Source organism: Pleurodeles waltl, chromosome 4_2 (genome assembly GCF_031143425.1).
Source record: "Pleurodeles waltl isolate 20211129_DDA chromosome 4_2, aPleWal1.hap1.20221129, whole genome shotgun sequence".
Taxonomy (NCBI): Eukaryota; Metazoa; Chordata; class Amphibia; order Caudata; family Salamandridae; genus Pleurodeles; species Pleurodeles waltl.
This window is the reverse complement of record NC_090443.1, coordinates 614,577,182-614,590,692: the sequence shown is the minus strand read 5'-3', so window position 1 is coordinate 614,590,692 and position 13,511 is coordinate 614,577,182. Positions and strand designations below refer to the sequence as shown.

At 42.5% G+C, this 13,511-nt stretch overlaps 1 protein-coding gene across 2 annotated transcripts in view; it reads left to right on the top strand.

The window, feature by feature from the left end:
• OLFM3 (olfactomedin 3) overlaps positions 1-13,511 on the top strand; it is a 645,496-nt gene that overhangs the window by 308,123 nt on the left and 323,862 nt on the right. Inside the window, exon 1 of one of the 2 annotated variants that reach the window (XM_069232187.1) lies at positions 15-211. The exons of the other annotated variant lie outside the window; for it this stretch is intronic. Within the exon in view, the coding sequence (XP_069088288.1) occupies positions 86-211 (126 nt within the window). The 5' untranslated portion in view covers positions 15-85. Of the gene's footprint in view, positions 1-14; positions 212-13,511 lie in introns of those variants that run through there. 2 annotated transcript variants of the gene reach the window in all.

Below are 13,511 nucleotides of genomic sequence, written 5' to 3'. Positions count from 1 at the left end.
CGCTTGCGTGCTGCAGTCACGCCTCCCGCCGCCAGCGCGCTAGGACGATAATCAGGCATGATAAGAAATCATTAGCTGCACAGCTATGAGTCCGCTGCTCAAGCTGGGTGCTGTCCTGAGTACCATGGCCATGATCTCCAACTGGATGTCCCAAACTCTCCCTTCACTGGTAGGACTCAACCGCACCAGGCTGTTTCCCTTCGACTCTCTTGTAAGTAAACGCTGCCATTCCTCTTCTCGCAGATTGACCCAGTTTTAGTTGTTTTTGTTAATCTGCACTGCAGGTACATCACTGCCACGCTTGCGCAAACTTTCTAATTGCACGCGCCTCTTTGTGTAAAAAATGGCCACTGTGAGGACAGATAAGTAGGCACAGGTTGTTATGGAATGTGTCGGCGACGTTTTTCTTAAGAGCCTTGTATTGTTCAGTGTCGTTTAACTTAAAGGCTGATAGAGGTGCTGCTTCTGAGAACTAGTTTTCGCTGGAATAGAGTATTCTTAATCATTGATGTGTTTTTTTTATTTCAATATTCATTAAAATTAAATGTGACGTTTGGGCGTAAAACGTAAAGTTTGAGAAAACATCAACATTTAAGTAGGCACATTAGTGGAGTATACTCAGCACGATGAACTTCTGTTTTTTTCATACAGTCGTCCACAATAGACAGGTGAAGGGTGTTTTGAATGCATGTATGAAGGCACTGGAATGAGCAAAATGCCACCTTTCTTAACTAATTCTGTTGCGGATTTCTGTCACAATTCCAGCAACTTGTAAACCTGGAGATTCATCCCATATTGTTTCTTAGAAACTGACATTGGTCGGTATAACCCTTTAATATGAACCCAAAAATATTGTTCTTTTATATTGTTCTTTAATTGGGGGCAAATTTCTAATCTTTAGTTAGCAACCATGACACACTGTTATAACTAAACAATAACTAAGCTTAGAAATGCAGACTTGATCGTGGACTTCTCGAAAAGCAATCCATGCAGCTGCGTGAGCAGAAGGTATCATCAGTCCGGTATTAATGAACAAGTGAAGCGTTTTTGGTGCTGTAGGGTAAAGAGACGAGGCGACAAGCCTCAATTTATTTGTTTTTGACAAAAAGTAGTAAAGAGGCCTGTGATTAAATTGTATCATATTCGAAGCATAAGTACAAAACACATTTGAATTGTTTGAGTATTTCTATACTTACAATAACATATGTTGCTGTATAGCTTCCATCTACTGTGAATCTGTCGTGCCTATCTATACCTACCTGCAACTCATCCATTAAGTTTTTTGGCTTTCACAGATATGAGCCTTCTCCTATTTTGCTCAGATTGTCCAATTGAATGAAACGCAACAGCATGTTTCCATAGGTGGAGTGTTTTCAGATGCCTCTTGTACACAATGAAGGTGTTGTGCATATGGTGCCATTGGCGTCTGTAGAATAGAATGTTGGTGGGGGCATACATGGAACCACAAATACAACTAATAATGGGGACTCCTACAAAAATACATCGTAAATTCTGTGTTTGTGTTTATGTATATGTGTATATATATATATATATATATATATATATATATATATATAAATATATATATATATATATGTGCTTGCTTGAAATATTTGCATCTAATTTTGTATGTATGTGTGTACATGTATTTCTAGATATACGTTTACAGAGATATGCATATATACACATATAAATACACTGTCAGATTTAAACATTTTAAGCGAAATAGCGCTGCTTTACAGTAAAATACAGTTGGACAAATGAATGTGTGTGTCAAGGTGTAGTGCCTGTTTTTTTTTCTGGATCACCTCTAGGCCTGGGTAAAATTTTATTTGCATCAGAGTAATTTAACTAATCACACATTAGATTTAGGATGCAAAAGTAACACAATTACACAATTACAACAGGTTGAGGGATTAAGAGTAATTTGGGACAAAAATCCTATGCAGAAGCATAGGAACAACAATCTAAAAAAAGAGCAAGGGGCTTATAACTACTGTTTTTAGTGTCCTGTAGGGTTTGGAGTCTAATTATCACTGCCTCATTAAATTCCGTGCAGTGCATAAACCCCTGACAAAATATATGGTATTTATCATAACATGTGGGTTTTGATAGCCTAAACACCAAAATCTGCATGTTATTCCCCATATACTCATAACAGGTATTATTTACCACTCCAGGTTCCCCGTGGTATTGTTATTTATATGGAGTGATAAATAACGCCTCGACTTGTAATCAGAACCTTAGTGCAAAATACATCCTGTGCCTATTTTGCATGCAAGGTGTCCATTTTGCATTAAGAAAATAGTGCTAAATGCTAAAATACTCTTCTCACATTATTATGCACAATAACAAGTAGTGTGCAGTAATTATGAGTAATTACGCTAGAGGCAAATACTTCAGTTGAAACAGTTATGCCCATCCACAGTCACCATCTGGCACATTCAGCAGCTATGGTTTTGGCTCCAATGGGAGAACCAAGGGCCATATGTACTAAAGCATTTTCCCATAGACACAGAATGGGTAAAACCCTTTGATACATCTGTCCCCAAGTCAATTAGAGCCGGGGCCCAATCCCCACTTTACACCCTGTACAGACACCATTCATGTTTGCTGTTTCCTCTTTCATTCGCAGTGCAAGAAAGGAATTCTGAGTTTACTAAACAGAGAAATTGTATGAACATTGCCATGTTGCCATCTTGTCTCTGAAGGCATCCACCTAAGAGTTTCTGTCAAATCAACGTGTTTCAAAAGAACCGATTTATTATTTGATCATGTTGCTTTTCATAGACTTCAGATTAAGAAATGTTTTGTAATTTATTCCTAAATAACCTGTAACATGCGGGTGCTGTAGTAAATAGCACAGCCACTTAGACGTCCTATTTGGCCACTATTTCGTTTGCGTATCATATGACTGGCACATAAAAGTATATTGAGCCAGAATTAGCCTTTTTGAAAGTTCTGTGTCCTGGAGATACTTGCACACGGCATCGACTAAAAAATAAGGGTAACCTTGCTCGCCTGCTATCACTGAGTATAGTACAGAAGAGTGAAGCCACGCTTCTATGTGTGTGTGTATGCTTGGGTAACGTTTGAGAAGCCATTTAGCAGTGTGACAACGCTGTTTTTTCTGAGAAATTTTAAAACCAGAGCATTGCGTCTAGACTGTGTTATTTTCCTTCATGATGAAGCACAGAAAGAGGTCTCGAAATAAGTAGGTTGACTGCTATGTGCCAGGTAGTAACCCGACTGCTACTCTAGAAAATTAACTATTGAATTACCTAGAGTGTTGTTTTGGTGATGAAACAACCATGATTGAGTTCTATGTGAGGCCAGTGTTAATGTATTCGATGTCGGAACCGGTAACTCCATTAAATGATAGATTACTGGCTGTGTTTCCATACTCAAAAATAGGATATTCTTATTAATTTATCCTAGTAGTCTGCCTATTAAATGCTGATTCCTTTAATTTTTAGTGCCAGGATAAGCCGTCCAAAATCAACGGAGTTTTAGCTGAATCCCATTAGTCTAGAAGAGGTACTTGCATGGGTGTCAGGCGAAATTCTTAAGTAAACGCAAGGCAAACCTACGAATTTCGGCTGCCATTCATGCAGATGACATGTGAATCCCTTTTATATGATAGTGCTAAACTGTAATATATGAGTTTCCCCTAGGGAAACAGAGATTCGCTGTAACAGTTGGAAACAGCATCTTTATAAATTTTCTCAACCGTGCTGAAGCCTCACTTCTTAGATAGGCAATAAACTGCAAGCAATGGTTGGTAGTTACTGACCTTGAACTGACAGGGAACATTAAAATCCATTTGGGTTTTCAGAAACCCAATTCACATGCACATATTTCACATTGAAATTCATTGTATGTAATTACGGCCTCAATCATATTAATTATCCGGATACTGAAAGCCTGTTTACATTTTATTATACAGTTTCTAAATTAACCAAACTCTAGTCAGTAGCATTCTAGCCCAGTGGTACCCAACCTATTAACGTCTGTGGACCCCCACTTTATCATTGTTATCACTCCCAATGAGTCATTACTGAAAGTTGAGGACCTAATCTGTTCATATTATTTAACTTTCTAAGCAGTCTGGGACCCCAGGTTGGGAACCACTGTTCTAGCCTATGATTGCGGCGAAGTGGTGGTTATTCTCGATTTAGCCCCTGAATTATAGCCGTTCTCTATATCAAACCCTTAGTTCAGAATTTGAAAAGCATGCAAGGATATTGCAAGAGTAAATCACACCAACTCACAGCAAACTTACACTGGACAGGCCTGTGTTTTTTGAGCCACAAGTGCATCTGCTGAGAGTTACTGAACAACATGTGGTTCCTACCTACAAGCTGTTTACAACTGCATTTATCAGATGGAGACTGAGCACACATCTCTGGCGAAAAGCGCTAGTGCAGCCTTTTGTTATGCAGGGAAAATATGGACAAAGTGCATTGAGAAAGTGAAGTCCGTCAAGGCTTTACATGTTCTTAAAATCAAAGGAGGTGATATTTTATGTCATCTTATTGAATTATTGGCTAATGGCCACGTTGCACAGTCTATACTATCCCTGCTGGAAAATTCCCATGAACCATAAGTAAAATTGATTTGGAAGGAAGAATGGAGAAAAAATAAGCCACCTGCTTTATATCAAAACATTTGAATTATTTCTTCATTATAAACCACATTTCTTCTTATAAAATTATCCCCAGATAGCCGTTTTCCAGTTATGGCCAGATGTGATAATTTCCTCTATAGAAACATTCAATAAGGTGGAACAGGAAAAGCTATGACTGCGTGTGGGCGAAGTATGTTCGCGAAAGAACGTCTCTTTTCATCCTGCTATGCCCTGATTACAATACGATTCACAAGAAATAGGTTCTAATAATTACAAGAGTTATCTGAATCCGAGGTTATAGATTTGACTTAGTCTACCTCATCTACTGTACCCCATGGGGAATTCTGGGTCTTCTATGAAATGTCCAATTGAAGATTGGAAGTCTCCAAAATCAGGAAGCCAGAATGTACTTGAATCTACAAACTCATAAAACTTTTAAACACCTTCAAGGAGCCCTATCAGGCCCTAGGGGATATGAGGATGAAGTTTAAAGTCCTCTGAACGTTCAATAAGACTTGCTGTAGAAAGAGACCTGGAGAGCTAGAACATGCCCAACGGAATCGTACACTTAAAAACAAACAACCTCACACAATCCATCCTTCAAGAAGCAAAATCATAAACGATGATGTTAGACCTAACAGCCTTAGGGTGGTCACCCCTAACTTTTTGCCTGCCTCCCTCCACTTTTTGGACACTGTTTTTGCTGGTTTTTAGACTCTGCGCACTTTACCACTGCTAACCAGTGCTAAAGTGCATATGCTCGCTCCCTTAAAACATGGTAACCTTGAATCATACCTGATTGGACTATTAATTTACTTATAAGTCCCTAGTAATGTGCACTCTATGTGCATAGGGCCGGTAGATTAAATGCTACTAGTGGGCCTGCAGCACTGGTTGTGCCACCCACTTAAGTAGCCCCTTTCCCTTCTCTCAGGCCAGCCATTGCAAGGCCTGTGTGTGCAGTTTCACTGTCACCTCGACTTGGCATTTAAAAGTACTTGCCAAGTCTAAACCTCCCCTTTCTCCACATATAAGTCACCTCTAATGTGTGCCCTGGGTAACCCCTAGAGCAGGGTGCTGTGTGGGTGAAAGGCAGGACATATACCTGTGTAGTTTACATGTCCTGGTAGTGTAAAAACTCCTAAATTCGTTTTTGCACTACTGTAAGGCCTGCTCCCTTCATAGGCTAACATTGGGGCTGCCCTCATACAGTATTGAAGAGGTAGCTGCTGATCTGAAAGGAGTAGGACGGTCATATTTAGTATGGCCAGAATGGTAATATAAAATCCTGCTGACTGGTGAAGTTGGATTTAATATTACTATTCTAGAAATGCCACTTTTAGAAAGTGAGCATTTCTTTGCACTTAAATCTTTCTGTGCCTTACAATCCACGTCTGGCTGGGCTTAGTCGACAGCTCCTTGTGCCTTCACTCAGACACACCCCAAACACAGGGTACTCAGCCTCACTTGCATACATCTGCATTTTGAATGGGTCTTCCTGGGCTGGGAGGGTGGAGAGCCTGCTCTCACACAAAGGACTGCCACACCCCCTACTGGGACCCTGGCAGACAGGATTGAACTGAAAGGGGACCTGGTGCACTTCTTAGCCACTCTTTGAAGTCTCCCCCACTTCAAAGGCACATTTGGGTATAAAGCAGGGCCTCTGCCCTACATCATCAGACACTTGCTGGAGAAGAAACCTGAACCAGAACCTACATCCTGCCAAGAAGAACTGCCTGGCTGCTCAAAGGACTCACCTGTCTGCTTTCTACAAAGGACTGCTGCCTTGCTGTTGGCCTGCTGCCTTGCTGAACTCTTGTCTGGCTGTGAAAGTGCTCTCCAAGGGCTTGGATAGAGCTTGCCTCCTGTTCCCTGAAGTCTCAGGACCAAAAAGACTTCTCTTTTTCACTTGGACGCTCCGTGCGACGAAAATTTCGACGCACAGCTTGTTCCGCGGCGAGGAAAACGCTGCACACCGACGCTGATCGACGCGACGCCTTCGGGACGACCGGAACTTCGACGCACGGCTTCGCAATGACAACGCCGCCCGACCTCTAGAGGAGAAATGGGCGCGACGCCTGCTGTGAGATCGTAATTTCGACGCGCAGCCCCGCAGAACGACGCGCAGCCGGAAAACAAGCAGGAAAATCCACGCACAGACCCGGGACATCTGGTAATCCCCGCGATCCACAGAAAGAGACTTTCCGCGCGCCAGAAAATGACGCACGACTTCCCCGCGTGAAAAATAACGACGCAAGTCTGTGTGTGCTGGGGAGAAATCGACGCACACACCCTTTTTCCACATATCTCTTCTTCTGTGGCCCTCTGAGGAGATTTTCCACTCCAAACCAGGTACTTTGTGCGTGAAAGAGACTTTGTTTGCTTTTTAAAGACTTAAGACACTTTGGGCCTGATTCTAACTTTGGAGGACGGTGTTAAACCGTCCCAAAAGTGGCGGATATACCACCTACCGTATTACGAGTCCATTATATCCTATGGAACTCGTAATACGGTAGGTGGTATATCCGCCACTTTTGGGACGGTTTAACACCGTCCTCCAAAGTTAGAATCAGGCCCTTTATATCACTTTCCAGTGATATCTCTACAAATCCACATTGCAACTTTATTTCATTTTGACCTACAATTATCCTGATAAATATTATATATTTTTCTAAACACTGTGTGGTGTATTTTTGTGGTGCTATATGGTGGTATTGTATGATTTATTGCACAAATACTTTACACATTGCCTTCTAAGTTAAGCCTGACTGCTCGTGCCAAGCTACCAGAGGGTGGGCACAGGATAATCTTGGATTGTGTGTGACTTACCCTGACTAGAGTGAGGGCTTTTGCTTGGACAGGGGGTAACCTGACTGCCAACCAAAAACCCCATTTCTAACAGATGACCACTGGGAATCTGGAACCCCGGCTGTAGAATGTGGTGAACCCAAGAGTGAGGGCAATACCTGATCACACGAGTTCGACAAAAGGCCTTGAAACGGTATTGATCCAGAAAACATATTCCCATGCAAGGAGGCTCACATCACTGATTGGATTTCTCATCATCACAATACTCACACCCAACTAGCATACTGAATTATTGAACAGGTGATGTACAGCACAGTATTAAAATAGAAATAATATATAAGCACATGAATAAATCCATTGTTACTATCCATTAGTGTAGCCAAGTCAAAAAGCATTACATGTGGGGACAATTGTAAGTCAGGATATGCATCCTCCGGGCTATAAGCTAGGATTTAATTGAGGGTGTACGAAAGGTGACTTGGGGTATCTCTGATCGTTATTTGTATCGTCTCCCCAGTCTTTCTTCTGGGCAGAAAAACTTGCCATAAGACTTTGGAAGTAAGGAACAGGTAAATTTAACCTTTTGAAAATAGATGACAGCATAAAAATGTTTTCCTTCATTCGGTTCTTTAGCGTTGTTAACCCACTAATTTACAAACTTAGCCCCCAAAGTCTGTCAAATTTTATCTAACTTGAATCAAGTGTGCGTTTTCATTAATCTTTGGTTTTTTGGCCCTAATAAACAAAGAAGGTACTACTGAAGAAGTCCGGGTTGGAAACTAGTTTAAGAGAGACATGTAGTGATATTGGCTGGGCCGTGAATGGAGTGGTAGTGCTGTAGTTTCAATATTAGTTGGTAGCAGAAATTCCTCTGTGTAATATTTCTTTTCATAAAGGCTGATTTGGATGAAAAATCATCTTAGAATTAGAATCAAATATTAACTTATCTAATTATAAATTCAAATCTATATCCGAATACAATCTTATTCAAACTTAATCTATGTTTCATTTGATAGAAGATGTTTTGCAACATCATGCTGATGGGAAAAGACTAGCGAAGCCGAACATCACTTAGCTATGACATTAGGGGGCATATTAAAGACAAATGGTGCTGCCAACAGTGCAGCGTTACTTTTCTTGCACCCCTAGCTCCCCCTAATACCACCAAATGTGCACCGTATTTAAAATATAGTGCACCATGGTGGTAGTTAGGGGACTAGCGTCATAATTGTTGATGCTAGCTTGGAGCTTTGCAGGATTAGCATAAAAAATGTTGATGCTAATCCTTCAACGCCCATTGAGGCCCATTATAATTAATGGTGTGCCTCCTTTTAATGCTTTCTCTGAGCAGGCGTTAAAAGTGCGGAAAAAAATGACTCAAAGAAATCTATTAGATTTCTTTGTGGCATTTTTCGACCCCCCCCTCAAACTGGAAAACACCCCCTTTGCATACAATATCCCTTGTGCAGACATAATGTAGCACAAAGGGTGACAAAGTGGCACAATGCATGCATTGCGCCACCTTGTAAATATGTCATTTGGATTTTGGCCTCTTTAGGCCACATTAGGGTAAAACAATGACACCAATGTGGCACAAGGAGGCGCTAGGGGCTCTTAAATATGCCCCTAGATGTGCTTACAGCATTTGGTTTTGCTTTTGGTGCTGGGAGTGAGAGATTTACAATGTCTTCAGCATAGTAGTGTCTGTTATTTGACAGATCTATATCCTTAGTTGATACCAATATGATTGTCTCTAAGTACAGCAAGCAAATTGCTTTGTTAAAAAGCTTCCTGGACATCTTTTCCCCTTCTTTGGTGTAGCTCAGTGGGGTTGGGAGGGGGGGATTGAGAGCTCATTCTGACCTTAGGGTCTGGGTCCTTGAACAGTAGTTACCCCTACAGAATGCATTCTACTGAGTTAGGGGATAATCACATGCACTTGAATAGAGCAGCTTGGGCCATATGTATGGAGGCTATATCCAGTGTGATGTGTTGCATATGTTGAGGGAAGAAGAAACCAGTGAAGGTGTTTTTCTGCAGCTAATTCCAGGAGTGGAGAGAGTTGTGGAAACTATGTTGCATCTGGCTACTTATTTGATGGGTCGACCAAGTTGACACTGTCAGATTATTGTAATATGGTAAGAAGTGTAAATTGTAATCCTTGAAATTCAAATAGAGATACATATTCTCATTTTCAGTTGTATTTCAAACATTTACCAATGCCCCATCAATGGAAAAGAGCTCAGAAAACAGCAATGTACATGTGTGTAGCCTAAAGAAACCAGCAGTGTTTTTTCATTGACAAGGTTGGGGCAGAACACAAGCCCTTTTTGTTCATTTGTATCAGTGTGATAGCATTGATTTAGAGATTAATGATTGCCCATCTTATTTACTTAACTTTCATGTCTCTTTATCTAATCTTTGTATGTGTCACAAGATGTTACTATTTCCTTATTCCATTCATGTAAATTTGTAGGATGGGAATTACCTCAAATGCAGGTAAAATTAGAAAATTAGTTTTGTTATGTTCAGTCTGTTTTTTTTAATGCGAGATATTGCCTTTATCGGGGAATTTGCAATTGATTTTGTAAATAAATTTTATTTTCGTGGCATTACCATTCAATGTTTTATTTAGTGTAAATGCAACATTATGGCATATGGATTGTGTTAGACTTGGCATCATTGGCATTGTCTCCCCCTCACTTTTGCCTCTACTTCCCAGGTTGTTTCTGTCACTAGTAAAGTGCACTAGAGGTGCCCAGAGCCTGTAAATCAAATGCTACTAGTGGGTCTGCAGCACTGGTTGTGTTATCCACATTAGCAGCCCTGTAAACGTGGCTCAGACCTGCCCCTGCAGTGTCTGTGTGTGCAGTTCTAGACTGCCAATTTGACTTGGAAAGTTTACCCAGTTGCCAGGCTTAAACCTTCCCTTCTTTTTATACATATAAGGCACCCCTAAGGTAGGCCCTAGGTAGCCCCATGGGTAGGGTGCAGTGTATGTTAAAGGTGGGACATGTACTTATGCGTTTTACATGTCCTGACAGTGAAATACTGCCAAATTCGATTTTCACTGTTGCAAGGCCTATCTCTCTCATAGGTTAACATGGGATCTGCCTTCTTTAAATATGATTAAAGCACAAATTCTCTTTGGGAGCAGCTAGACATGTGGAGTTTGGGATCTCTGAACTCACAATTTAAAAAACATATTTTAGTGAAGTTCATTTTTAGATGGTGTGTTTGAAAATACCACTTTTAGAAAATAGGAATTTTCTTGCTTACACCATACTATGACTCTGCTTGTTTGTGGATTCCCTGTCTGGGTCAGTTTGAAAGATGGGGTGTTTGCACCTCTACTCTAGACAGTGACACAAGGGGAGCTGGGGTTTAGCCTGCATATGCTGATGGGCCATCTGGGCTGAGGAGAGGGGAGGAGAGGTCTCTTACACCTGAAAGGGCTGTTCCTGCCCTCACACAATGCAGTCTCCACCCCCCTGGTGTGTGTCTGGGGCCTGGCCTGGGCAAGGCAGGATCTTGAAAACAACAGAGACTTCTCTTTGAAGTAGGCCTACTTCAAAGGGCAGAAAGGGGTGTAAGAAGAGCACCCAAAACCCCTGAAAATCAGATTACTTCTGGAATCAAGAGGAACCTTTGCCAAGGAGAAGAGCTGAATGAGCTGGAGGAGGAGCACTGCCCCTTTGCCTGTGACTGTGCTTTGCTGGTTGGGCCTTCAGTAGCTGCTTCTGCCTGAGAGAGGACAAAGACTGACTTTTGTGTGACTTCCCACTGGTGAAGAATCTCTAAGGGCTTGGACTGAGCTTGCCTCCTGTTGGTTAAGTCTCAGGGACAACAAAGACTTCTCTCTGCCAGCACCTGGGCTTTCTGCTGAGAGTCCTGCCTTCCAAGTGGTGCCCTAACCTGTCTTTGGGCCCTGAAAGGTGCAGCTGGTGAAAAAGGACAGAAATCCATGCAAAGACCGCCATGCGGGGAAACATTTGACACACCACCCGCCTCACAGCTGATAAACGACACGCCACCAGCATCGCAGCTAAAATTGACGCTCCACCTGCATCATAGCTGGAAGAGTGACACAGCGCGGCTGGAGAAACGATGTGCAACACCTGCAGCGGGTGCTGTTAACGACACAAGCCCCCACGCAACGTGGTTTCTTGACATTGTGTGACCGGATTTCAACACAACATCATTGGGCATGGAAAATCATCGCAAAGCCTGCCTGGACCCGAGGTGTCCCTCTGGATTAACGCATCACTCTCTTGTGGGAGAGAAGAAACGATGCATGCCGACCCGACCAAAGGAGGAACGATGCTCGTTCTCGCTTGCAGGTGAGAAATCGAGGCATCGCTGGTCTTTTTCAATGCACACTTGTCCGAGCGGCCTTATTTTGATGCTACTTAGGTACTTTTGTGAAATAACAGCATTCTCACTGTTTTCTAAGGATTAAGACTATTATTCTTTTAAAAATTCATAACTTGACTTGTGTATGTCGCATTTTTTTAATTTTGTTCTTGTTTTGTGTAGACAAATACTACCCATTATTCTAAAACTGTGTTGTGTCATTTTGTAGTGTTTTTTCTGAGTTACTGTGTGTGTTGGTACAAATATGTCACACATTGCTTCTGAAGTTAAGCCTGCCTGCTCGTGCCAAGCTACCAAGAGGGTGAGCGGGGGTTAACTGAGGGTGATTCTCCTTTACCCTGACTAGAGTGAGGGTCCTTTCTTGGACAGGGGATAACCTGACACCCAACTAAAGACCCCATTTCTAACAGATTATGGCCCTCATTACAACCCTGGCGGTCAAAGACCGCCAGGGCTGTTTTGGAGTTTGTACCGCCAACAGGCTGGCGGTACAAACTCGGTCATTACGACCGCGGCGGAAGCGCCACAGTCGCACTGCTGGGACCGGCGGTTTCCCGCCACTTTTGTCCCGGCGGTTTCCCGCCACTTTTGTCCCGGCAGTTTCCCGCCACTTTTGTCCTGGCGGTTGTAATCCCCCAGGGCAGCGCTGCTTGCAGCGCTGCCCAGGGCGCTGCCCAGGGGATTACGAGTCCCCCTCCCACCAGCCTTTTCATGGCGGTATGAACCGCCATGAAAAGGCTAGCAGAAAGGGGAGTCGCGGGGCCCCCTGCCACGGCCCCATATAGCTTTTCACTGTCTGCATAGCAGACAGTGAAAAGAGCGACGGTTGCAACTGCACCCGTCACACTGCCTCAACACCGCCGGCTCCATTTGGAGCCAGCTCCCGTGTTGTGGCTGAGATCCCTGCTGGGCCGGAGGGCAGAAACCATGTTTTTTTTGGATCTCCAAATAGACCCAGCGGGAGTGCGGCCGCCCGCCAATGTTGAAATGAGGGCCTGTATCTGTCATAACAGTCAAATTACATGTGTTGCTTTGAGATTCAGATCCCATGACTTTGACACATTGCTCAGCCTAATGCATGCCACTTGCTTACCTCTTACATGGAGATATGTGGCGGCATAACTGGGATACTAGCAGATTTGATACATGGGAGAGAGTGCATATCTTTTCTAGAGTCACTCATCTGCAGTCACTTCACATATAAGTTGCTGAATCTTTTAGCATCTAGATACCAGTTATGATGCTTTGTTCCTAATCCTTGCAGTTGCAGAAACAATGTCAAAAGTAAGATTGCAAGTATTTCCCTCTAACCAGGACACTGATTGTAGGAGGCTGGCCGGGTTTGTAGTGGGAATCTTGGGTACTTACACCTTATACCAGGTCCAGTTATCCCTTATTAGTGAAGTTGTAGTGTTCTAGCATCTAAGGCTGATAGAGGTAGCTATAGCAGAGCAGCTAATGCTGAACTAGGAGACATGCAAAGCTCATGCAATACCACTTATAGTTACACAGTGCTTATACACAAGCAAAGACAATACTCAGTGTTACCAAAAATAAAGGTATTTATTTGGGTGACACAGCACCAAAAATATCTTAGAGATGATACTCCTTCTGGAGGTAAGTTTTATACACAATATATACACTAGACACCAGAATTAGACAAGTAAATAGTCATAGAACAATGCAAACAGTAGGAAATCCT